At 40.6% G+C, this 25,774-nt stretch overlaps 4 protein-coding genes across 7 annotated transcripts; 1 reads left to right on the top strand and 3 right to left on the bottom strand.

Moving 5' to 3' along the window:
- Positions 1–47: 47 nt before the first annotated feature.
- On the bottom strand, positions 48–3,615 carry med19a (mediator complex subunit 19a). Its single transcript, XM_037780794.1, has 6 exons — positions 3,209–3,615; positions 2,045–2,167; positions 1,693–1,826; positions 1,454–1,550; positions 1,274–1,368; positions 48–463 (listed from the first exon to the last, which is right to left on the bottom strand). Exons 1-6 carry the CDS (start codon positions 3,429–3,431, stop codon positions 398–400), a joined length of 738 nt encoding a protein of 245 aa, XP_037636722.1. The 5' UTR covers positions 3,432–3,615; the 3' UTR covers positions 48–397.
- Positions 3,616–4,552: 937 nt separating this feature from the next.
- On the bottom strand, positions 4,553–7,396 carry si:dkey-6i22.5 (polyamine-modulated factor 1). The gene is made up of 5 exons (XM_037780795.1): positions 7,143–7,396; positions 6,304–6,409; positions 6,048–6,148; positions 5,316–5,511; positions 4,553–4,784 (listed from the first exon to the last, which is right to left on the bottom strand). The coding sequence occupies exons 1-5, from the start codon at positions 7,331–7,333 to the stop codon at positions 4,719–4,721; spliced, it is 660 nt and encodes a 219-aa protein (XP_037636723.1). The 5' UTR covers positions 7,334–7,396; the 3' UTR covers positions 4,553–4,718.
- Positions 6,040–12,600, top strand: tmx2a (thioredoxin-related transmembrane protein 2a). 2 transcript variants are annotated; one of them, XM_037780793.1, is made up of 9 exons: positions 6,040–6,170; positions 8,159–8,299; positions 8,431–8,491; positions 9,000–9,113; positions 10,077–10,153; positions 10,573–10,679; positions 11,710–11,775; positions 11,915–12,044; positions 12,131–12,600. In XM_037780793.1, exons 1-9 carry the CDS (start codon positions 6,141–6,143, stop codon positions 12,311–12,313), a joined length of 909 nt encoding a protein of 302 aa, XP_037636721.1. In that variant the 5' UTR covers positions 6,040–6,140; the 3' UTR covers positions 12,314–12,600. The 2 variants fall into 2 exon arrangements, with proteins under 2 accessions (XP_037636721.1, XP_037636720.1); XM_037780792.1 differs by lacking the exon at positions 6,040–6,170 and having other exon boundaries at positions 8,063–8,299.
- Positions 12,601–12,604: 4 nt separating this feature from the next.
- zdhhc5b (zinc finger DHHC-type palmitoyltransferase 5b) lies at positions 12,605–25,310 on the bottom strand. Of its 3 annotated transcripts, XM_037780788.1 has the most exons (13): positions 25,153–25,310; positions 21,440–22,908; positions 20,845–20,966; positions 20,459–20,616; positions 19,737–19,909; positions 19,493–19,595; positions 19,300–19,391; positions 18,856–18,988; positions 17,337–17,445; positions 17,065–17,171; positions 15,324–16,258; positions 15,202–15,225; positions 14,721–14,827 (listed from the first exon to the last, which is right to left on the bottom strand). In XM_037780788.1, the coding sequence occupies exons 2-12, from the start codon at positions 21,586–21,588 to the stop codon at positions 15,207–15,209; spliced, it is 2,100 nt and encodes a 699-aa protein (XP_037636716.1). In that variant the 5' UTR covers positions 21,589–22,908; positions 25,153–25,310; the 3' UTR covers positions 14,721–14,827; positions 15,202–15,206. The 3 variants fall into 3 exon arrangements, with proteins under 3 accessions (XP_037636715.1, XP_037636714.1, XP_037636716.1); XM_037780787.1 differs by having other exon boundaries at positions 12,605–15,225; XM_037780786.1 differs by lacking the exon at positions 15,202–15,225 and having other exon boundaries at positions 12,605–14,827.
- Positions 25,311–25,774: the final 464 nt, after the last annotated feature.

The following is a 25,774-nucleotide window of genomic DNA, read 5'->3' as shown; positions in this document are numbered from 1 at the left end:
AACATATAATCTGCACTCCCACAAGAAGTCTTGCAAAGACACAAAAATAATAACCAAAAGTTTATTTGATTTTGGCATTATGGTCAAAAGATATCACAACAAAATAAAAGAGGGACATACATACAGTGCTTGTTCAGTCATCCATAACATCACACAGCTCATCAGCGGCGTTCTGCCTTTTACACTGGTCTGTAACATTTCTTTCCGTCACACACATCCACTGTGTCGCTGCTTTTTTCACTCACACACACACATCATACAACCATTTGCATTACTCTCAATAAACATTCTCCCAATAATACAATTATCTGTAAAACACACACACACACGCATCCTCTTACAAAATGCACAGTCGCACACGCATTCAAACACAGGTGTGCACACAGTGTGCTCCTGTCTATCTGAGGCTGTTGCTGTTGGGTTGTGATCCAGCGAGGCCGGGGTGATCGGGACTGTGGCGGTTCTGGGGGGGAGACAGAGAGCTTGTGTATCAGAGATATGAATACTGAAGGGAACAAATGAGCTTTCTATAAGCTTTTGGAGAGAGCTGATAACAATTTCCATGTTTCATATATTGGGAGGATGTGACCTACCTGTCCCCCCACGGCGATTATACACCGTGTTGCAAAAACGTCTTGCAAAAAGACCTATAATAAACTGTAAACTTAAAAAGGTGCTAAATAAAATATCCAGAGCCTTAATATAGCAGCAAACAACTCTTTGCTATGTAAAGATATAGTAGAGTAATAGTAGTGTGTTGTAATCAGAGTTTCTCTTTGCTTTGTTGACATCGCTGTGCCGGCAGTGCGTGCTTTTAGTGCATGTGGCCGCCGCTCTGCACTGCTCTCATACAGCGGTTACAGCTGATAACATAGTCCTGACCGACGACGTCATTGCGGAAGCGTAGCACCCACCCTCCGGTTCCCCCTCAGGTAAACACTGTTAGCTCTGTCAGCACTTTTGGCGTTGTTTGCACTGTTACACCGTGAGAGCCTTGTGAAGGCAATAGAAATGCTCCCGATCCTGTATTTAGCACCTTTAACTTAAAAGTTAAACAGAGGTTTAAGTTTAATTCATTGCTAAAACTGGAAATTTGTAACTGTATTAGTTATACATTTTAAGATAATAAACTTTAGGAATGGGTTTTGTGTGACTATGTTCAGGATAAGGGTCTCGGATGACCCTCCATCTCTGCCCATAACTGCATTAGGGCCCATAATAACGCCTAACTGGCAACTTTATGAATTAGTGGGTTTTGGATAGATTTTCTTACCTTCTTCTTTTTCTTGTCTTTCTTCTTTTTCTTGCGGTCAGGATCGTCGTCCCTCTTCTTCTTCTTCTTCTTGGGATCAGTGTCCGATGGAGTTTCTGTGATGTCAAAAAGAAGCAGCTCAGTGGCCTGAAACATGTTGCATTCCTTTGCATTAGTGTGTACATATAGCTCATGTCATACCTTGTGGTAATGGGTCCTGTGGTCGATGGTGTTTGTGCTTGTGTTTGCTCTTCTTCTTTGGAGGCTGTATGTGCATCAGTCTGTACTGTTCTGGTAGCTGGGAAAAACAAACACAAAAATGTGCACGCATGTAAGTATTGAAATGAACAATATAATTAAGAGATTAAGGATACCTGTGGGTCAGAACATGACAACTAAAGACACTTTGCCATAATACTGTTAATATATTCAATAAGTACCGGTCCTGTGTGTAGTCTGAAGCCTGTCAGCAGAGCGCCCGTCAGTGGGCTGAAGGAGTTCCCACACACTGGAGGCTTATCAATCAGAGAGCGCAACGAGCTGCCGTCCTGCGTGCCCGGACAGTCAATCATACCTGCAGCACAGAAGAGAAAGGACAAGTTGGAATGAGGGGGAAATTCAGAGATCAAAATACAAACAATGAAAGAGCAAGGTGGTGAGCACTGAATAGACACAGCTATAAAGACCAAGGTTGGAAATTAACTTTTTTTTCCAAAACATAACATTTGTTTGTTCCTACCCATAACCCACCTGTTCCTACCCATAACCCACCTGTTCCTACCCACAACCCACCTGGTAACTCTGGCAGAAAGTTGCTGAGCTTCTCCTTCACCTTCTTCCCACAGAACTTGTTGTAGGCGTGCTCCAGGTTGTAGTGTGTGATGAGGTTGGTGTTGCCCGTTAGCTCGTTTCCCACTAAAACACACACATATAGTCATCAGTGTAATTCATGCAAAACACCACAAAGTCATGTCATATGCAACGAATGTATACATTTTGCACATCATTTATTTTTTAATTGTATGTATTCTGGAGCTTTATGGCTTTATGATATACATGACTGGCTTTTCCTAAAAGTTTCTCATCTGGGAAACTTCACTCAAAAGGACATTGTATATGGTCTCGTCATGGACAATAACAAAGATGACTTTCTGGTGAATAACATTCTCATTCTTGGAAACATTTTATTTGCACAAATCCAAGTATATGAAAGTGAAACCTATAGGTTTAAAGTGTTTAATTCTGAGTTTCTTTCTTACATAAAAGCCCTTAAAGTCTTTAAAAACAAAAATGCATTGAAACTTCTTAGTATAATAGAAGAATATGAATTACAGGTACAGCCCTGTAGCCCTTAATTTAATTTATTATTATTTTCATGTATAATTTTACTTGTTCTTGTCTGTATGCACCTTGTCCTTTTACTCTAATGCAATGATCTATGAGCCTTTAAGACTAATGAAAGGACAACATGCAAAGTCTCTCCTTAGAGCTCATGAAGAACTGAACCTATATGATGATGACCCCTACAGCTACTATGGAAGAGTGCAGTCATATTATTATTTATTTATTTATTTTGTTCCTTGAATTATTTTCTACCCTCTTTTATTTTTATTATATTATTTTTTATAATTTAAGTTATCTTTCCTATCCAATTGTGCCTTGTATGTTAGAAGTATTGAGTTTAGATTACAATGCCTCAATGTTAGTAAATTAATTTTCTTAAAAAAAAAAAAAGAAAAAAAAAAAGGATCAATGAGCCATGTTGTTTGTAAATCTGAATTTGTTCAATAAAAAAATAAAAATAAAAAAAACATGTTTTGCTAATCTTGTGTGCTAACGTTAGCTAGCATTGTTTACAAACTGCTTAGCAACCTTTGCTAAGCAACTCTTTCTTTTTAAATAAACCATACCAATAACACACAAAGCCTACAGCAGGTGTGATAGTCAGACAGTTACCAGGAAGCTCCCGCAGTAAGTAGAAAGGTTCATTCATGGCTCCGGGCTTCCGCAGTGTAGGCCCCTCATCCCCGAGCTGCGGTGGCATCGTCCCCGCCATGGGGACTTGATTCTGGGGCTGAGGCGGCGGAGGTTTCCCCGGTCCGAAACCCAGAGACGACGAGGAGCCGGGCGGTCCCTGAGCTTCGTTCTGCCCGAACAGAGTTGAAAACATCTCCGTCATATCTATCACGAGTAATACATTGATGTGGAGCCGGTTTCTTGAAGCGTGTGGTCGGGTATGAGTGAGGATGTTTCACCGTTAAATCATCAACTCCTCGACTCTTCACTTCTCCGAGGCATTATGGTCACGAGCCTACGATACCGTAATACCAGGAGACACGCGCACACGTTACCGTAATGATGGGTGGAGATGAGCCCAAAGAGGATGATGTCATCACTGAGGTCACAAATCACTTTTATTTACAAGATTTCAACTTTATTTTCTACGACGGAGTATTAGGGCCACATTGAGGGGGAAAAAAATCTGAGATTTTATTAGAGAATAAAGTCGTAAATTTACGAGAAAAAAGTCGTAATTTACGAGAATAAAATCACGACTTTGTCTTGTAATGTTATGACTTTTTTTCTCGTAAAATTACGACTTTATTTTTGTAATTTTACGACTTTTTTTTTCTCACATTACCGTTATGATTGGTGTATAGGAGCCCAAAAGGATAGAATCATTGAGGTCACAAATGCAACTTTAATTTTCCAAGATTTCAAGTTTATTTTCTACGACGGAGTATTAGGGCCACATTGAGGGAAAAAAAAATCTGAGATTTTATTAGAGAATAAAGTCGTAATTTACGAGAAAAAAGTCGTTATATTAGGAAAAAATATTACCAGCAACCAAAAAAAAGGGCGAGAGGACATAGCGTAATATAACGATTTTTTTTCTCGTAAAATTAAAACTTTATTCTCGTAATGTTACGATTTTCTTTCTCATAAAATTACGACTTTATTCTCGTAATATTATTACTTTTTTCTCTCGTAAAATTACGACCTTATTCTCGTAATATTACCTTATTCTCGTAAAATTACGACTTTTTTTCTCGTAAAATTACAACTTTATTCTCGTAAAATTACGACTTTTTTTCTCGTAAAATTATGACTTTATTCTTGTAATATTACTACTTTTTTCTCGTAAAATTACGACTTTATTCTCGTAATATTACTACTTTTTTCTCGTAAAATTGCGACTTTATTCTCGTATTCCGACTTTTTTCTTGCAAAATTACAACTTTTTTCTCGTATTACGACTTTTTTCTTGTAAAATTACAACTTTTTTCTCGTAATATTACGACTTTTTTCTCATAAATTTATGACTTTATTCTTGAAATCTCAGATTTTTGTTCCTCAATGTGGCCCTAATACTCCGTCGTTATTTTCATACAAACAGGCAGAGTAAACAAAATTGATATGTACAGTTAAGTTAGGTGATATATCTGCATGTGAAATAATGTGAAGATCACACATCGAAGACATCAGCAGGGCAGAGAGAAGATGCCAGCCTTTCAAACTCTGTGACCGATGCCTAAAAGTGAGAGAAAATAAAAATCACATTAAAAACTGTTAACAGTCAAGGCAAACTTCTATTTTATTTATTTATGTCATAGTGCATGGGTATATTTTTTTCATCAGCATAATCTGTCAGAGAGTGGCCTCCTTCAAACTGCACCAATGCAAATACTGTTTTTTTCTCCTTTATTTTTTTAATTAAAAAAAGTTGCTCCCATTTACAATACATTTAAGACACTAAAACTTACTTGAGAAGAATATGCAGCTTTAGATAAATACTGTCAATCATGCAGCTATTACAGAATTTATGAGACTGCAATTAGAAGAATGCGTTTTCTATGATTATGTAAAACAGCTTTGGTGTATTAATTTCCAGATGACCTCTAATGTCACAAATACATTTTAAAGTAAAGACTCAAGCATTACTTTCACATGCATCCCCTTTGTGAGTGTAAAAATAAACATGTTGAATATGTTTTTTTTTTTTTGTGAATGTTCTGATCCTGTACAACTCTAATGTCTCTTTTGCCTATTGTTTCTCTCTCACCTTCCACTCATCAACAGCCGTAGAAATCCGATGTTCAGTCTGTGCAAGACTCTCTCTACCAGCCTGAACTTTCTGTGCTAAGGCAGCGTTCTCCGCTTGAATCTTTTTTAGTTCCAGTCGCATGTAGGCCTCCTGCTTTTGATAGTATGGCATCAAAAAGCTGCAAAAGTCGTCCTCAGGAACCCCACTCGGCCGCCTAACAAAACAAGTGAGAGGGTAAAGAATTAAAGTGTTTTGCATTTTAATCATGTTGCAAAATGGAAATATTACAGTGGTGATGCACAGGGCAATAAAGAATGCAATGCACCTATATTACAGGGTTGTTAATGAGACACAAGAGCATAAAATATAGAGTGTGCAAGTGTTCAGGCGATAAGATGTTCTTCAGTGATTGATTAACACAACAATGCTGCGGCAAATCATATAACTATAATTATTCAGATTCTCTGCAGTTTGCATTCAGAAACACACAAAAACAAATACAAATGCAGGTCAGAGGGTTAAGAAAATGAACTTACTACTTGCATGTTGTTACAATGTATTTGAATGAGTGGTGGTAATAGAAGCAGATGGATGCCATCAGACTTCAGATGTTGTCAAAAAGGGGAAAGGTTTTACAGGACAACTGAGCATATATAATTAAAATCTTGACATGTAACCAGCTGATCATTTAATTGGAGAGAAAGCAGACGGTGCTGAAAGGTGAATTGTTTTTTAATGCTGTTTACTGACCATGCAGGATCTGCACTTTTCTTGGCAGCACTCTCCAGTTTGTCCAGCTCATTCAGTTTGAACTCTAGCCGGCCTTCTTCAATCAATCTGCTGATGTCCTCCTTCACATGCACAGACATTGATGTAAGGAAATAAAAAAACAAAAGGCAGGTAGACAAGTGCATACAGCTAATATAATAAAAACAACAAGACAGTAGACCTTCCATTTGTAGTTTATGTTTTCATTCATGATATTAATGTGTGATGTGCTGCGTACCTGTATAGTCCTCTGCAACTCCTCAATGAACTGCTTGTGAATGCTCTCCATCCTCTGTGGGTTCTTCTTGTACAGCGGCCGAAATGTGCTGGCGAATCTGTTAAAACTGAGAGTGAAAGCAACGTCAACAAAAACTGCAGCGAATTATGGCTTTGACCTTTTCTCAGTTAACCAATCTAGTGCTGAAATGATTATCTGATTCATCTATAAGTTGATAGATATAAAAAGTAAACTTTTTTATGCGATCAGAATAGTAGGATCTTTGTAAATAAAGTAAAGTATTTCCTGAGTTAATCTTTGCATGTAAACTATTAATTAGAATTCAATACAGGGTTTTTGAGAATTAATACAGTATCACAAAATATTGCAATACTCAATATTTTCGTCCACCCCTAGTAAATACTGAGTCAGTGGTAACAGACAGTACAAATATGGATCATGTAACCTTAATCCCTGACTATTATAATGTAGGAATTGCTTTTTAAAACTAATATTTCTTAATATAAGGAAAACCTTAGGCCATGGTGGCAGGTGACCTGAAAGTGTTACCTGCCACAGCCAACATTTACCCTGTATTTAGCAGGTGGCAGGTGCTAATTTCATTCCCTGATTGGTGGATATTCATAGAACAAGCCAACATTTAGTGAAATTGATTAACATGAATAGAAAAGAAAGGTGAATGCTGCACTGTTATGATCAGTCACACACTGCTTTCTGTAGCTCGTCTGTTTTCAAAATGTAATATAATACACTGTAATTGACAGTAATGATGATCTATAACACGAGAGCTACTAACTGGGACTAGATTCCCTCCTATAAACACATATATAACATGTTACCTGGCATGCTCGATGAACTTCTTCAGGCTCTTCTGCATCACCTTGTCGAACAGCTTCAGCCTCTTGTAGCGAGCCTCTGATCCAGGGTTTAACACCTGTGAGGAAACTTCTCCTGTAGCTTCATTAGTCTGCTTTTCTACTGAGTCTTTATCTACAGAGTTCTTTTGTGTTGCTACTTCGCTTTCCTCCATGTTTCCAGCTTCCTCTGTTTACGTTTTTGCAGTACCCGCCAAATCTACGGCGAGTCGCTGCGCCCACAAACTATGAAAAACTCTAAAAGTTTGTGTTTGGCGCATGCGCAGTACGACCCTGTCGCCAATAGTGATGGGAATTCCGTCTTTTTTTAGCGATCCAGATCATTTGGCTCAGCTCACCAAGAAGAGCCGGCTCTTTCGGCTCCCAAACGGCTCTTCGTTTTACCACTTCTGCCTTTTATAATTCAGCCAAATTTAGCGCTGTTTTGACCTATGATTAGTATGTGTGCGCATATATCACTTAAAGGGACTGTTTGTAACTTCTTACACGTATAAATCACCCGGGTCGGTGTCCCACGCGCGCTCGCGTGTGGCTACGCTGTTCAGACTCAGACTCCAACACAAACTACATGGAAGCACCAAAACTGTAAACTGTAAAGAGAGACCTTCGTCTGGTCAGCTAACATTACTGCCAAGCAGGTGAAATATAGAGTGATATTGTGGTTTTAGCTGTGTCGCCTCACTGTTTTGAGCGATGCTCGTTCATGTCTGTAGAGCGAACACAAGCGCGAGCCCGACGCTGACTTTCGTTGACGTAACGGCCACAGGTGTCGCTGTTAACAAGCATTTCTGATTCTCACAAACAGTCCCTTTAAAAGAGCCGGCTCTTGTCGCCGACTCGTTCGTGACGAAACATCCCCAGTCTCCAGTCAGCTACCTGCAGCTGTCATTCCTCCTCAAACCTCCTCGAGGTTGACTGTCACCTCCTCCAACATGGGTCTGATCACAGGACTCTGTACTTTCTTTTACCATTTACCTCAGATCTACAAATGGCTGCTGAAGCCTTATTATATCACCTCTGTCTTCATGACCGTCGCCTTCGCGTTGGTCCGGAAGGCTCCAGGTCTGTGCGAGCACCTGGCGACCCAGAGAGAGGACGGCAACTCCTGCGACTTTGACTGGGTGAGCATGGTGGAGGTGGTGGTGGGGCTAAATATGGTGGAGGGGCTGAGTGAGCTCCTGAAACATGAGTTAGATGATTTATCACAAAGAAAGTTGATTCATGTTTTTTTTTTCTTTATTTTATTTTATAGAGAGAGCTGGAGATTCTTATGTTTCTTAGTGCAATAGTGATGATGAAGAACAGGAGAGCCAGTAAGTAACCACACACACACACACACACACACACACAGAGAGACACACTCACATACGCACACACACACACTCACACACGCACACACACATTTGTATATGTGTAAACCAGATTGTGTGTTTATACTGTAAACAGTCACATCATCAAAAGTGGCCTATATGCACCAAGCAGGTGATGCTCAGGGAGCCCCCAGGATATATTGATGCATATATCCTATAATTAAACCTCATCCTTTAACCTGTAGACAGTTATGTGACTGTGTTCAACATCACATCTAACAACAAGGACTGTCCTATAATATGTATGTAATGTTAAACTTCAACCAAACAGGTACTTAATGTGTAACCGTTTCAAATCCTGAGAGGCCCTGCAGCAGCTAAACCACATCCAGGGAGTGCTCTAAAACACTTTGCTTTGTTGTGTAAACATTGTAATCCTGTGACCTTGTATCAACAGCGTGAAGGTTATTCCACTGCTGCATTCATTGTTCCTCCTCTCTCTCTTTCCCAGTCACATTGGAGCAGCACATAGGCAACGTGTTCCTGTTCAGTAAAGTGGCCAACGTCATCCTCTTCTTCAGGCTGGACATTCGGCTCGGCATCCTTTACATGGCACTGTGTGTCGGTCAGTGGTCTTATTATAACCCTTGTCACAAATGGTTTATAAAATGTCAGAAAATGGTGACAAATGTTGATCAGTGTTTCCCAAAGCCCAAGACGATGTCCTCAAATGTCTTATTTTGTCCACAACTCAAAGATATTCAGTTTGCTGGCATAGAGGAGTAAAGAAACCAGAAAATATTCACATTTAAGAAGCTGGAATCAGAGAATTTAGACTTCTTTTATCTTAAAAAAGTATTCCAAGCGATTAATCGACTATCAAAATAGATGATGATTAATTTGATAGTTGACAACTAATCGATTAATCGTTGCAGTTCTATTTAGCAGAGTTAGATCCTCTCACATTTGGTATTTTAATCATTTTTGTTAGTAAATGACGGCCTAAACAATTGGCAAACTCATTAAATATGTGACATTTGCTCTGTAAAATAGCACATCTGCTCTTCTCCCCTGAACGTTAATGTTTTGTTTCATAAAAGTGTATTCATTTTAATAATGTTAACGGAGATGGTCTTTATTTCAGGCAAATTAAAACACTGCAGGAAATCCTCCAAATATTGACTTGGATCTATATATATTACTCAACAGTTTTTATGGAATTATAGATATTCATAAAACAAGCCAACATTTGGGGAAATTGATTAACACGAAAACAACAAAGGCACCTGCAAACTGCATTTGAAGCTCCTGTTTTATTACAGATGTTTTGACCTAACACTGGTCTCCCTCAGGACATCACTACTATAGATTAAAAAAGGCTCTGATTCCACTGTGGGTGCCTTTCTTTTATATTCAGATGTTTTGGTATCAAGCACCTATTCCACTGAACCCAAACAATGCTTTTAGGGTTTAAATGTAACCTAATCTGAGACTTTCATAGCTTCAGAAAATGTAGACATTGTTTTCATTCACTGGGCACCTCCGTAATGTAAACTTATCAAAGTGTTTATCTGTGCCTTGTCTCCAGCGTTTCTCATGACCTGTAAGCCGCCTCTCTACATGGGCCCCGAGTACATCAAGTACTTCAGTGACAAGACCATAGATGTGAGTGTTACACTGCAGATGATGCTGAATTTCAGTTGTTTAAATGCTTGTAAATTACTTTATGACGTAAGACTGCATGTGTTACTACATATGATGTACAGCGCCACCTCAGGCCTCTGATATGTGAAGTAAAAGCTTTGAAACAACACAACCTGGTGGGAATTATAATAGAGTAATCAAGTGTTCATATGCAATATTATATCAACATAAAGATGTGAGCTTCTTATTGCACGATGCAATAAGAATGTTTGCATTTCGGACAGTGATCATCACACATTCACGGCACGTTATAATAGCAGTATGCCAATTAATATAATGCATTGACGATGCGCCCGTCCTGGAGGTGAGTGGGTGTGAATGACGGAGATCTACACCTGTGTAATCTGTTCTAATCTAACTCTGTGTTATTGAGTCATTAGGAGGAACTGCGGAGAGACAGTCGCGTCACCTGGATTGTTGAATTCTACGCCAACTGGTCCTCTGAATGCCAGTCCTTCGCTCCTGTCTTTGCCGACCTTTCACTCAAGTAAGAGATAAGTAAATAATGGCCTACTGAGGCTTATATTGTCTCAGTATGTTGACCCCAGGCACTCTCACAAGTTAATTAGTCACTAATGGTAAAACAGATATAGTTCTGATTGGCTGAGCTGTGTTCAAGACAAAATACAAGACGAATGCACACTTGTTTTTGACTATGAAGCTACAAATCACTAGTCATGCCTTTTACTTAAATAAGCAACCATGATATATCTATTGATTTTGAAGGATGTAAACCTTATGATTAATAAACATTTATAGGTTAAACACCCACATGTTTCTTGAATCTGCTGAGTGTTATAGATAGGCTATCGGTGGTGGATGAAGTACATGAAAGCAACACTTGAGTAAAAGTAGACATCTAACCAGAAAATGACTTCAGTAGAAGCTAAAGTCACCTTTTAGAATATTACTTAGTAAAAGTCTTAAAGTATCTGATATATATTGTACTTAAGTATCAAAAGTAATTTTCTGATATTAAATGTAATTAAGTATTGAAAGTACAAGTTAATGCTTTGTTTGCACTGGCCCATCACGTGAATGATGTAACTTGGACCACTGATTCACCGAACCTGCTTGCTTGCAATAGTAACGAGTAACGAAGAAGCTTCGGGGAAATGTTTCGGAGTAAAAGTACACATTTTATTTAGAAGATTAAGTGGAGTAAAAGTGAACGTTTACAGAAAAATAAAAACTCAAGTAAAGTACAGATACTTGTTCTAGATTCACCTTAAAAATCATAGTCTTTGATGTCTTTGCTATGAAACATAAAAATAATTGTATTTATTTAATAGTAGCTGCAGATGCTGGTGAAAAAAAAAAAATCAAAATAGGCTGTTGATTAATTTTAAGATGCATTTAATGTTTCCTTCAGTGATCACAATCACGTTGTTGGATTAAACTATATTTAAGTTCTGCTGAAGAATGAAGTGAAATGCTCTCCAAAAATCGACCCAATATTGGATGTTTGGATAGTTTTGGCTTGAGGCATAACTGTCTCGTGCATCTTCCCCTCACAGGTACAACTGTGCTGGACTCAGGTTTGGGAAGGTGGACATCGGACGCTACGGAGAGGTTTCACAGAGGTCGGTCATTTTCTTCGCTTTCCCACTCTGCTTGCCTTTAATGATGCAGCAGTAGTTTTAATGTTTGTTTATGCTATACAAATGTATTAGATTCTCTGAGCACAGGTTTTTGACTCCCCCATGAATTATTTCTGAACAGTTACAGGGTGAGTACGTCTCCTCTGGCCAAGCAGCTGCCCACACTGATGCTTTTCCAAGGAGGGCGGGAGCTGATGAGACGTCCAATGGTGGACAATAAATCCAGAGCTGTGTCCTGGACCTTCAGTGAGGTAAGTCTTGTCTGTAACTAACACATGTACTGTTACATTCACACACACACACACACGTGCTAATACGAAGCTTATTTCATTCCTAGGAGAACATTATCCGAGAGTTTAACCTCAACGAGCTCTTCCAAAAGTCCAAGAAGCTGAACAAAAGTCGTGCTTTGAAAGAAGGAGAGGAGCATAACGGTGTTCAGCCAGAGGAGGGCGACGACGAGCTCCATGATGAAACTGACGACCTGGAGGAGCCCACAGAGAGCAAGAAAGACCAGTGAGGAGGATGATTCAGAGGGGCTGCATGGTCTGACTGGGTACGATGCACGAATGAATGCAGCTATGCAAAAGATAAGCAATGATTTTGGGACATTTTATTACTTAAGTTATTGGAAAACAAGTGCCTTTTTTTGTAATTAATGTTTTTTCAGCAACATCTCATCACTGTGTGTTAACTTTTGCTGCCTGTATTTTGCAGCTGGTGTGTTTACTGATATCTCATGATTCAAAACCAAAGTAAAAGGTGAAACTGAAATAATAAATAATAAAAAAAACGATTCATGACGCATTCAGTTTTTCATCAGTTTGACCTTTTTATTCTGAGAAGACATCTTTTTAAAAATTCTTTATAAGGCCATTTTGGAAATGTCTTTTAATGTACTCGTTACAGATATTTGTGAAACTCGTTCCATTCATCACAGCCCACAATAGCGATATTTTTATCTCACATAGAAGTATACTTACTGTACTCACATAGTTTCAAATTGTTCAGTGACCACTGTCCATGGCCAGAGCAGGAAGAAAAGTAACACAGGTTGTCTTTATCTCTGTACGACGGCTGCCTGTGATCTTTAAAAGATGCTTCTTTTCTTGTTGCCACCCACACATCAACCAGGTGGGCTTTTGACAATATTCTCACAAGTACGCACGCCAGTGAAGCATTCAGCACGACAAACAAAAGTCACATGCACACTGAAGACTGGGAGGGTTGAAAAACTTGTAACACGGTCGTTGGGGTTGATACTTGTGTGCTTCAAGCGTGAACTTTTCCCCCCAAAGACGTGTTACATTCAGCCAGCTTTGACATTCTACTGCTAACACCACTGATAGAAAACAATAAAATAAATAAAACCTTAACTGTAATGCCCAATCGTGAAAACCCATACACACCTCCCTCCCTCTAATTATTCCTTTCTTAACATGGTAATGGGTAAAAAAAATTAACTATATCTTGACAGAAGTTTTAAAAGTCAATCAAACAAATCTAATCTGCCTTACATGTTTTCCTCAGAAAAGTGTAAAAAATACAAACCAATAGAAAAAAAATAATGCGCATGCTTCTCTATGAATGGTCTCAAGGCAAAAAAAAACAATCAACACAGTCTCCAACTGCAAACCAGTCCCTCCTTGAAATTCTATTCAGTGGCATATCGCATTTACAATTTCATTTATAAAGTCTTTTTCATACAAAATATTCATACTTGCTCTTTTTTTCTTAAAAAAAAAGAAAAAAAAAAAAGAACAAACTGGTAGAGACTGGTTTGAAATTGTGCCCAAAACTACAAGGTTGTCTTGTCTGGTGAAATAAATAAGCCCTTCCCTCGCTGCCCCTATTTGGCTGGCCATCTGTTAAAGGTTTAAGGTTCTGCTAGCATCTTGACAGACAAAACATTACAGAAAAGAAAGAAAAATAAAAACACCAAAAAAGACATACAATGATCTTAAAGCTACTAACAGAGTTTGCATAATGTCTCTAGCATAAACATTACAAGCGTACATTCCACAAAGATGCTTGTGCTGCAATCGTGATTCAGAATTTCTTTGTGGCTTTCAGAAAAAAAATTAAGCTCAATTATATTTGCCACTTTAAGCTGTCCGCCAAACGATCATCATTCTCTTTGGACGATGAAAACTCCAGCAAGAGCTCATGAGTGGCTGATGCAGCCATTAAATAAAAACAGGCAACTGATTTGAAAAATCGCTTTCATGAATAATTACACACAGTACATCTGCCACCCTTTAGTCATCTTCAATACCTGACAAGTTGACCCAATAATAATCTGTTTATACATTTATATAAAACAATATTTAAAAAAAAAAAAAGATTTATAAAACTAAAATGATACTGTGTTTATAGGTTGGACTCTTAAAACAGGTTGTGTGGTCCGTTCTGACTGCGGAGAAGACGTTTTCTATTGGTCAACAGAAATCCTAAATCCTCCCCCTTTAAGTTCTACATCCACTGGATAAAGGCCATCCTTTCCTTAAGTGTCGGACACGGTGGTCAAAACTCTGTGTGCTAATGTACCAAATAAAACAGCAAATCATTGAATAGCTATGCGTGTTCTATAGACGTATCTGTACCCAGCCGTGATGATACAGTCACATCAGTCTATGGCTCACAAAGTGGCTAAATGGAGACGACTTGATCCTGTGAAAAAAATGAAGCGTCCCCCTTTTACTCTTTGTTCAAATCTGAAAGGCTAGCAGAGAAGAGTGGCCAGTGGCGTTACAAATATAACAAAGTGAGTACCAGATGGGCCTGCTCCTCGAGTCCTGTAGCGGAAAACAGTCATTTCTCAGGAGCCTGCAGTCGTGAATAATGTCCAGCTCAGGTAAGAGACAAGTGGAAGTAGTCCAGTGACGTTTCCCCCCCTCCTCGTGATAGACCGGGAAGGATGTCTGTCACTCAAACCGATATCTCGTAAGTGGTCCCTCCGACGCCTGTCACCTTCTTCACTCCGCCCCCTGGTTTGGATGTGGTGTGATTGGCCAAGACGGGACGAGAGGTTGATCTGATTGGACAGCCATCAGGAGGGGGAGGGGAGAGGAGCGGGGGGAGACAGATTAGGGGTGAGGACAAGAGGATACATGGATGTGGAAGTGAGTGGTTCTACTTAAAAAATAACAACAAACGAGCACAAACAGCAAAATGTTTCTCTACCGTCGATCTTGTAAGGCATTTGGTAACTAACTAAGTGAGTGAGAAAAGGACGAGGACAGAAAAGGCTACAGGACAGAAGTAAACAGCAGCTTGGTTAGGCATGCTTTCACAGAGCTAAACACATACTGACATGCTTTACTAATCCACCAACTGAACCAATAAAACATCCACACACACTAAACAAGCAAAGACTGTAAACCGTGAAGGAGGAAAAGGAAGACTCACACAGATCAAGGAGGAAGAGGAAGGCTGACACAAACCAGGGAGGAAGAAGAGAATTAGGAGGAAAAGGAGAAGGAGGAGGAAGAGTAGCAGGCTGACGGATCTGGCGATGGATCACTACTCACTGTGGAGCCTGTTGCCCTCCTCCGGCTCCTCCCCCTCCCAGCACAATGCCTCCTCCTGCGACCCGAGGCTTGTGCTGAGGCCCCGCCTCTCCAATGTAAGACTGGGACTTGCCGAGGGAGAGGCCGCGAGGTGGCGGGGACACCGGGGGCTCTAGTGAGCGAGCCCCAGGGGAAGAGGATGAGGAGGAAAGGTTACGAGGGGCTCGGGAAGAGGAGTCCTGGTTGTGCAGAAGCAGGTGCTGGATCTCAGGAGGCCCAGAGGGGGAGGAAGGGGGCGGGCTGACGGCACGCAGGTAGGCCCTGTGGGGGGAGGAGAAAGTGGCAGAGCCCTGGAGCAGCTGCCCCTCCCTCTGCTGGGCGATCTGAGCCGAGAGGAAGGGCGACGTGTAGCCCTGCAGCGGGCTACTGGGTGACACCACCTCAGGCTGGCCTGTTATAGTCGCTGAGGGAAACGGAACGCGAGGCTTCTGCGGCGACAGCTCGTGAGCGGCCGACTCGAACTCTGGGCTCTCGGATGGTGTCAGAAGGCTGTCGTAGGACAGGCTGCCATTCCGAGGCGTTTGATTGGCCAGGCTTTTGTAGCTGGTGTCTGTGGTGCCCTCCGATTGGAGCGTGGCCAGCGGGTTATGTGCCGTGTGCGCTGAGCGCAGGCTGGAGGAGCGAGAGCCGCCAGTGGACAGAACCAGAGAGGATGGGTAGGAGGTGTAGGAGCGCCCAGTCAGGGAGTAGCCTGACATGCCCCCCGGCATCACCCCAGCAGTCCCGCCTGGGCCTCCGGGGCCCTCACCCCTTTCCCCTCCCCCTCTGCGCGCCCCTACACCTCCCCCCACCACTGTGGTCCCGTCCAGGCTGCTCGGCTCCGAGCGGTAGCTAGGCTGACGGCTGGACTGGAGGATGGAGGGAGACGGAGAGTCGAGACTCTCCCCACGGATCATCTGAGAGGAGGAGAAACAGACAAAAGGTAGAGAAGAGGGAGGAAGTGTGATGAAGATGAAGGCAGGAGTGAAGAGGGGGGGACAAAGATGAAAATCACCATGTTACCTCAGGAACAGATAACATCGCAAAAAAAAAACATTTTCTACAGATTCTAACAGAAATAAAGAGTGGTGGGGAGAAATTGGATGCTTGACCGGTGCTCTACTCCATCATCACACTACTGGACTGGAAACATTGACTGGCTGGAACAAGCACTGACACTGCATGTCAAAGACTGTGTGTGTATCAACACATAAATGGAAATACAAATACATAACGGTACATGAACTACACAATCCAGTCAATGCAGTCTCAGGGGAAAGGATAGATCCACTCAAACACACAGAGACAGCCAAAGGGATACACACAGATGACACTAGCTGAGACTTACTGATCGACCGATGGCCACTGAATGATCAATTCAAAGTAAAAACAAAAAAGAGGGGCATGGTATTAACCACAAAGGATATTAGAAGTGCCGCCAGACCAACTGTTACAGTAATCCATGGGATATTTCCTGTTCTGTTCTCGTCACTTCTTTTCGTGCAGTAAGGTTAACCACATCCCGCTATGTTTTTGCTAAAACAAGCTTGCTATGTAAAAATCAACAAGGTTGTTTGTATTTAAAAGAATATATTTAGATATACATGAGTCTTACCAGTGAGTGACTTCAGACACAGCCTTAATATACAGTATCTACATAATGTTATGTGAATAGTTTATACCCAGTACCTTGAGGTCTGTGCAGGTGTATATCGACTTGTACCTTGTTGGGGTGTGTGAGGGCAGTGTGGTTCCTTCCTGGGCTGTTGAAGGCTGGTCGGTACTTGTACATCGACGGTGTAGGTGGAGCTTCAGTCAACAAGCTGCTCTCTGTGTGGCAAGAAACCAAAAGTGACATTTGAAGGAGGCGTGTTTGTGATTACTAAACAAACAGTCATCCGTTCACGTGAAAACACCAAGGCTGCAATTGATGGTCAGGTGATATACCTGCATCTAGATAGGTTCACTTCTGTATTGTGTGTGTGTGTGTCTCACCCTCTGTGTCCGCTCGGGGCAGGCCAGGGTAACGAAGCTCTGGCTTTGGAGGAGGTGGAGGCTCTGCATCAGCTGACTGGCTCTCCATCTGATCTAGACTGCTCTTAGACTGGAGGAGACACACAGAGGAGTCATGTGAGCAGACACACAGTATCAGGCCGTGTTCAGACTGACAATAGCACGGAATCAAAAACCCAGTCCTGCAAGAAAAGGCAACATCATCTGCCAATGCACACATATTGCAGGTAGATTACTTTGCAACTTGAGCGGTGTACTTCTATTGTTTACCTTGTAGTTGTTACAACAAATGATGGAACGGTTGTTGCCATAACAACTTCTTGGGAGTTATGAAGTCCTGTTTCATAAACCATTGTTCAACGTTTTGGCATCTGATAAACTCACTGATGTGCTCAAACTATTTTTAGTCTGAACGCCCTCTTAAGCAGCTGCTAACACATGTACTTCATTATCCAGATGAGGTAGGGTTTTCTTGTGTTATATACTCTTATTCAGTGTGTGAAATACAGTGTGCATACGCAGTGAAGAAAAAAAAGAAAAGTATTATTAAAATGTTTTAACATGAGCAAAGTAGGGAGTCATTTTTCATCTTCTGTCCTGCACGTTCCCAGATTTGCAAACCTGTCACACACCTGCAAAGCTTAGCATGGGAACTGACCTGTTACCTGCAATTATCTCCAAATCAATTTCTCTCACACCTCTCCAAAACCATGCATAATATTACACAAAGCTGGCACAGCTTGGATATCTTCATTAATTATTCAAATCTTCCAACATGGCATCGGGATTTAACTGTTAACTGACTTTGTGTGCTGTTTCTCTGTTCTGAAAACAGTTTATACTTTGAGATCATTTGTAGAATAGCAGCACACTGACAAACCTTCAAGCCCCATGTTTTATCATATTGTTTAAAGACAGTTTAAAAGGACTGTTTAAGAATGTTTCCATTGGATAACTGAGACATAAGACATGAAGTTTTTCAAATACGGAGAGGAAAAGCAGAACTGCGGAGCTCAGAATATGTTATTTTGTCTATATTAACTGGAAAGTTTGCAGAATTACAACCGGTATCCAGGCCAACGGCTGCAGCACCAACACATCAGCTGCCTCTTCACAGTTATTTTCTGTGTTGCTCCCCACCTTTCAGGATTTAAACATGAAAAGAAAACCAAAGAATCCTGCACACTGTCCACCACTTGAACTCACTAGGTTTTATCTGTATGAATTTTGCGGACCAAAATGTAGTGTTTGTAAAGTACTCAAAGAGCTCAAGTGATGGAAAGTGTTTGGGATTCTTTGGTTTTCTTTTCAGGTCTATAGAGTTTTTGATCTTACGCACCTGTCACTCAGACATTTTTATCACACAGCAACAATGTATACAGTCAAGCATACAGTATATACCACTAATTCTTGAATAACATGAAAATCATTGAGAATCTCTGTTCCTATATCTAAACTTCCACATCGTTTTTGTACGATTGTTTGATTTAGTAACACTCACCCTGTTGCTGTGTCGGTCATTCTGGATGCCGTTGTCCAGGACCTTTGCTTCTAGCTGGGCCTCAGTGAGGGGCGGTCTAAGAAATGGTGGCTGTACATCCACTGCCTTAGGGCTCCGCAACCGGCCCATGTATCTGTGAGAGGGACGTGAATGACATGTGAATCCTAATTCAAATGACACAAGCATTAAACAAAAGGCTTAGCAGAATGTTGCTCTATTGACAAACATAATCTAACACCAGTGGCCACTCACACTGAACGCTTGCTCTCATATATTCCATTAACTAAACAGACAAGTTAGAACAATAAAAGAGGAGGCTGGAAAAAGTGGAAGAGGGGAGAGAACGATGGAAAGAAAGAGGCAGTGGAAAAAATAATAATTGTGGAGCAGTGTGTTAAAGGAGGGGAGTAAACAGTTGAGTGCAGAGGAGAGAGGAAGGCTGACCTGGGGGCCAGGGAGCTGCAGAGCACATGAGAAATGTTCCTCATGCAGCCGTTGGTGAAAGGGTTAACGCCTCCCCGAAACTTCCCTGTCACCTGCAGTGAGAGGGAGGAGGAGAGAGAAATGTTCCAGCTCACAGGGACACCAACAATAATGATGAATTCAATGATGCAGGATTTGATACCGTTGCATGTACCTGTTCATTTGTGGTCCTACCGCGGGCCACCAACACCATGTGGAACCCAGTCAGGCCAGCGACTGGGACAAAAAACAGACCAGCCACACACATTACAGCCATACTGGGAGGAGAGGGTCAAGGAGGTTACAACAAACCCAGCAAATATCAGGCTACAAATCAACCTCTGCAAATAAAATGTGAAAAGAAAGTCTCATAATTTGTCCTGCATCTTCGTGGCCGCAGTGTGCCACGTGAAGGATACGTAACGGCAGCGTGTGGCGTGTCCAGGTGCTGGCGGTGGTGCAGGACATAAACCAAGCCAAAACCAAATACGTTCACGATGTGGGTGGTGAGTGATATCAGGAAGAGGAAGAAATAGCGGTAATTCCTCCGACCAATGCAGTTGTTCACCCAAGGACAGTGGTGGTCAAAATCCTGAGAGAGCATAGTGTGCAAGCACCAGTGAGGATATAACAGAGAGGGAAATTCTGATGACAAAGAACAACTACAATACATCAAAATCAAACAATTTCTATCTCTCACGCTCACACATGGAAAACTACAAATCTAGGTAGAGCAGTCAAATCACACTACACTTTATAAAAGTTCACTGGGAAATTAGGACGTGCTATTAAAACTAAAAGACACATTACACACACGTACAGCATATGTAATGCAAACTAAATGAAGTAGTGTTTTTAGACTGTTGATATCGGGATACATTCGTTTTCAAATATATATTTAAAATATTACAAAAAGGACAGAATGTGTTTCATATTTAAAAAGGCAAAATGAGCCCAGATAATCAAAAACCGTCACCCTGTCTCACCCAATCTCCCTGTATAACATTAACTAATATTTGTATAATAATGTGTGTGAAATTAAAAAAAAATTATAATTAGGACTCATAATTCAAGCCCATGTTATAATGTGTGTGTGTGTGTGTGTGTGTGTGTGTGTGTGTGTGTGTGTGTGTGTGTGTACCTCCACACAGTTGTCGCAGACTGAGCAGTGCGAGCAGCGCGGTGGGCGGTAGAAGCGGCAGGTCGAGCACCACTTCATGCGCACCTGGATTCCTTTGATCTCCACCGTCTTATAGAGTGGAGCGCGGAAATCATCCTCTTTGTCCTCATCCTCCTCCGCTAAAGACAACAGATACAAACACTGAGACTGTACAAACATCATAGTACCTGATCATATGATCTCCCTGTACTGTGTGACACTATTTCAGTCATTTTACTAATGGATCACGGTCATTACTATATTTTCAGTCGTAGTTTATCTATCATGTACTCAAACGCATTGCATATGTAAGTATGTGATAATTAACTTTCTAGACTTGTATACCAACACGGTCCACATGTGTTTACCTCTGGGGAAGACTCCAGGGTCCATGAAAGTGGCCATACAGAAATTGGCAAGGGTGAAGAGGAAGATCACGGCAATGTAGATGGGAATGACAGAAGAGAAATACTCTGACAACCATGGGCACCTGGACAGCATGAAAATAAAATTACAGTTTAACATATTATTGCCATAACTACTGGACTACTACATAATTCGATCCCCTGCACTTGCTGGCAATAAACAGATGGGGAAAATGAGCAAGTAGCACTCCACACACTCCATCAAAAACTGCTGACAAGCCTTTGTACAAGGCAATTTACCACCTAAACAGCTCTGCTAAAGCTGCTCAGTAAATGGGGAGCTCACAGGTGTAATTGTGAGGAACTGTGTGAAGTATTGCTGAATAGAGGGCGGGTTTGCTCACTAAACTTTCTCTGAATAAATAAAAGTTAAACAAACAACAGGATGTCTTCATATAAAACAGAACGCGTAGAGATATTGACACATGCCTTTAGAACACACAAATATGTACAAACATTATTAGTTATGTGGAGTGTGTACATACATGTAGGTCCTTTGAACCATGTTTGCGCATATGAGCAAGAAACAGATACTTACGTGAAACAGAAGAAGAGGGTTGTGGATCCGACGAGGAACGTGGTGGCTGCAGACACCGGGACATATCGGCTGGGACGAAATGGACGGGGAGGAGCAGAAGCAGGGACACCTACTCCTCCCCCAACCCCCCCACCACTGAAGCCCGGCATCAGAGACAGAGAGAGGGGAGGAAGACAGACAGAGAGAGGTAGATATCTCCGGTCTACCTACTGTAAAGGGTGCTTTACTGGTCAAAATGGCGAATATGGTGTTTGTTTGGGAGGAGGGGCCATGACTACACACAGGAAAAGAAAACACTATGCAAAGCAGCAACTGAATGGGAACATGAGGGATTCTCTGTGTCCAGACACTAAATGTCTCCTGGCACTAATATAATCACTCAAAATAAGAGGATATTTTTTTATACAGCAATATACAGCTTTACTTGCAAGTGTACAGCTTGTAGATATTTAATTTGTGTGCATAATCTTAATAGAGGTTTATAAATGCAAAACTATACAAGAGCAATGTGATACAAAAATATGTGTAGGTAATTCATAAATATTTTTGTATGGCTTTAATGTAACTGTATTTGGTGCAAGAATATAAATAAATCGAATCTTACTGCTCACTGGCACCAGTGCAACCGTAACACTTCTGTGCTTGAACACAAAAGCACAGACGCGACTAAAACCGGAGCAATCTAGGTTTCTCTCCACAACCGAAACTCAGTGTTTACATTTAATGCTCGCCACTGTGCTTGAGTTGTGATTATGCCTCTCAGAGAAAATGAATATAATAACAAAAGAGCAGAAAATTAAAGAGGTAGTGGGTGGATAGCCAGCAGGCCAAGAGCAGAAGCACATAGAGGAGAACAGGCAGAGGATTGAGCGCAGCAGCTGCTGATGACTTCTGTGATTGTCCCGAGAGGGCTTATTTAGGCACTGGGTGGGTGGAAGAAACTGAGGATGGCGGCAGAAGGAACAGTTCCAGCGTTTCAAACTAAGTCAGCAGGGGAAAACAACTAAACAAACAAATTCACTTTTAAACCACTTGCGGGAAGCTGCGTCAAACAAAAGTCCAGCTGGAATTTCAAAAAGCTGATTAAAAAAAAAAAATGTTTTAAAAAAAGATGTCTAGCCTTGCCTTTACAAGTAAAACAGCTCAAACAGCCAAGCAGAGTCCCCTGGTTCTTGTGAGACCCCTGCCTTCAGTCTTTGTGTCAATATGGGGACAAAATCAACTCAATCCAAAAAGAAGCCCTGTGTATGTCTTCGAGGTGTCACCGCACTTGGCCGGGTCTGGGTGTAGAGACCTCTCCCATCTCCAAATTCTCTGCAGATAGACCTCCTTTCCCATTTTGCATTTCTTAAACAAAGCCATGTGCAGCAGTGATGTTATGTAGTCTGATGCATTTTAGTCCTTGTTTTCCTCTTTGTCCCCCTGTCTTCTTTTACCCACGGGCTCTGTGGGTCAGCTGCTGGATGCCCCTGTTAAAAATAAAATAAAAATTACAGTCAGTGGGCAAAAACCAATGTTGCCAATAATTACAGCTGAAGTACTTGATTAGATTAATTGGCAGTTATTTCAATAATCAATAGTGTGACGGCATATTAGGGCCATTGTAGGGGAAAAAACTCAATCAAATGGTTTAGATTGAAACAACACATCAGATAGCTATTAGCCTTTTAAATCAATGCTTAAAACTTTCCTGTTTGCTGCTGCCTTTTATTAAACCAAATAATGATCTTATATACTGCACTAGAGCTTTTACTCTTGTGTGTTATATTCTATTTTAGCTTCTATCCTATAGCTTTTATTTTTAGCTTGTTTTTCTTTTATCATCTTTAATGTTTTTATAACTGTTTTAATGATGTCTTAATGTTCTTTTGCACTTTGTCAAAATGTTCTTGAATTTTTATGTAAAGCACTTTGAATTGTCCTGTTGCTGAAATGTGCTCTACAAATAAAGCTGCCTTGCCTAACAATAATACTGTTTATGAAACAATCTATGTTTCATTTTTCAGGTTTAAGCTTCACTGTCAATAGTAAATTTAATTGTTAGGTTACAGGAGGAAGAGGAGACAGAGGTATTGATAAGAGAAGCAGAGGTTTCGGTTTCACTCTGATTTCACAACAATCAGGATGACTAACCAACTCTTTATTAACTAAGTGCCTGTGCATTTCTCACCATTACTCATAAAAACAGAGTTGCTCAACAGCCTGCCGCTGTTGTTAAACACACAGATGTTACCGTAAAATGCCCTCAGGATGTCAAATGAAAACACCTCCCACTTCTGGAAAATTCAAAACAACACGGAGACAAAGATCTGTGATGAGCCTGGACGCCTCAGATTAATTTCCCTCATCTCCAGGTGAAGAAGAAATAGTGAGGTGTGCACACACACACACACACTGGACACGGATATATAAGGTGTAACCTGATAGTTTGGACACACCCCTCTTTCTTCAACAATCACCAAGTAATACTAACAAAATACAGCAGCCGTGGCACAGTGTCAGTGTTGTTAATCATCTCACCTGCCCCTCCACCACCACCTCCTATAATGGATGTTAATCCTAAAATCTCCATGTCGAGCCTGTCTGTCATGTCACCAACAATCTGCAGCTCGCAAAGCTAGCTAGTGGTGTTATGAGTTTAATCCATGTTCCCAGCAGTGACACACTAAATAATGTCTATCTGATGTGTTGTTTCAATCTAAACCATTTGATTGAGTTACTACCTTTTGCAAGGCAGCTTTATTTGTATAGCACATTTCAACAACAGGGCAATTCAAAGTGCTTTACATAAACATTAAGACATAATTAAAACATTAAAGATTAGAAAATAAAAACAAGGTTAAAATAAAAGCTATAGGATAGAAGCTAAAATAGAGTATAACACACAAGAGTAAAAGCTCTAGTGCAGTATAAGATAATAATCTGGTTTAATAAAAGGCAGCAGCAGCAAACAGGAAAGTTTTAAGCTTTGATTTAAAAGGCTAATAGCTATCTGATGTGTTGTTTCAATATAAACCATTTGATTGAGTTACTACCTTTTGCAAGGCAGCTTTATTTGTATAGCACTTTTCAATTCAGTGCTTTACATAAACATTCAAGAACATTGTGACAAAGTGCAAAAAGAACATTAAGACATAATTAAAACAGTTATAAAAACATTAAAGATTAGAAAATAAAAATAAAAGCTAAAATAGAGTAAAACACAGAAGAGTAAAAGCTCTAGTGCAGTATATATAAGATCATTATCTGGTTTAATAAAAGGCAGCAGCAAACAGGAACGTTTCAAGCTTTGATTTAAAAGGTTAATGTCTATCTGATGTGTTGTTTCAATCTATAAACCATTTGATTGAGTTCATATCTGTGGATCATACTGTTGAAACAGACCAACAGGCCAGAGCAGTGCTAGCTAGGACAAGACAACCAGCTCAATAAACCTCATTAAAACCTTCATTTTATCTCTTTAAAACGAAGTAAAACCACACTGCGGTGTTTTAGCTCGACTCTAATAATGTTGAATTAAATAAAGACATGTTTAAACACCACCTAGACTTCTTATAGCTCTTACCTCTAAAGTTTGTTTGCGACACTGCTCAGTCCTTTCCCACAGCTAGCAGAGCTAGCTCACCTGGCTCAGATAACATTTACGTCTTTCTCAGATAAATGTGGCTTCGTTCAGCTAGACAGTCACCAGGTAAAAACAAAGCAGGACATACCTGTTGAGGAACATGTGAGCTGTCTGTCCTGTCGAGGTGTTGTGGGTCGTTCCGGTGCTCCTTCAGTTAGCCGCTAGCAGACCAGTTAGCTCGCTGGCTAGGCCGACACATCGGAATCCCGGAAGTAGCCCGTCGTCCCTCAGGTGGGCTGAGCAGCCAATCAGAGAGCGAGCAGGTTGGTCTCAGGAAACACATCAGACTGTGTCATAACAGTATTGATTTACTGTCACCTTGATATATTTTATTACCACATAAATGTTAAAGAGAGAAGAAAACACTGACTTTAGAGCCTATTAATTATGAATGATTGTTAATAAATTTAAAAAAAATACATAATACAGAGAATTGTATTAAAAGTCCCTAAAAAAAATAGGAAAACTCATCTCTGATTCAATATTCACAGGAAATAATTGCTCAAAATTCATCCAAATCGCTTGTTTTACACAACTTCCTGCAGTTATTGCGTTCACTATTTAGGTTTTAACTAATTATTATTATTTTAAGAAATAAACAGGATAAGGGCACAGTGAAGACCTGATTACAAGTTATATTCACAGAACCTTCCCTCTCTGCTAAACAGCCTCGTCCTGCATTACAACCTCTTAAAGAGCTAATGGAACAA

Source organism: Sebastes umbrosus, chromosome 9 (assembly GCF_015220745.1).
Source record: "Sebastes umbrosus isolate fSebUmb1 chromosome 9, fSebUmb1.pri, whole genome shotgun sequence".
In the NCBI taxonomy this organism is placed as follows: Eukaryota; Metazoa; Chordata; class Actinopteri; order Perciformes; family Sebastidae; genus Sebastes; species Sebastes umbrosus.
The sequence above is the reverse complement of the archived record's forward strand: the minus strand, read 5'-3'. Positions and strand labels throughout refer to the sequence as shown.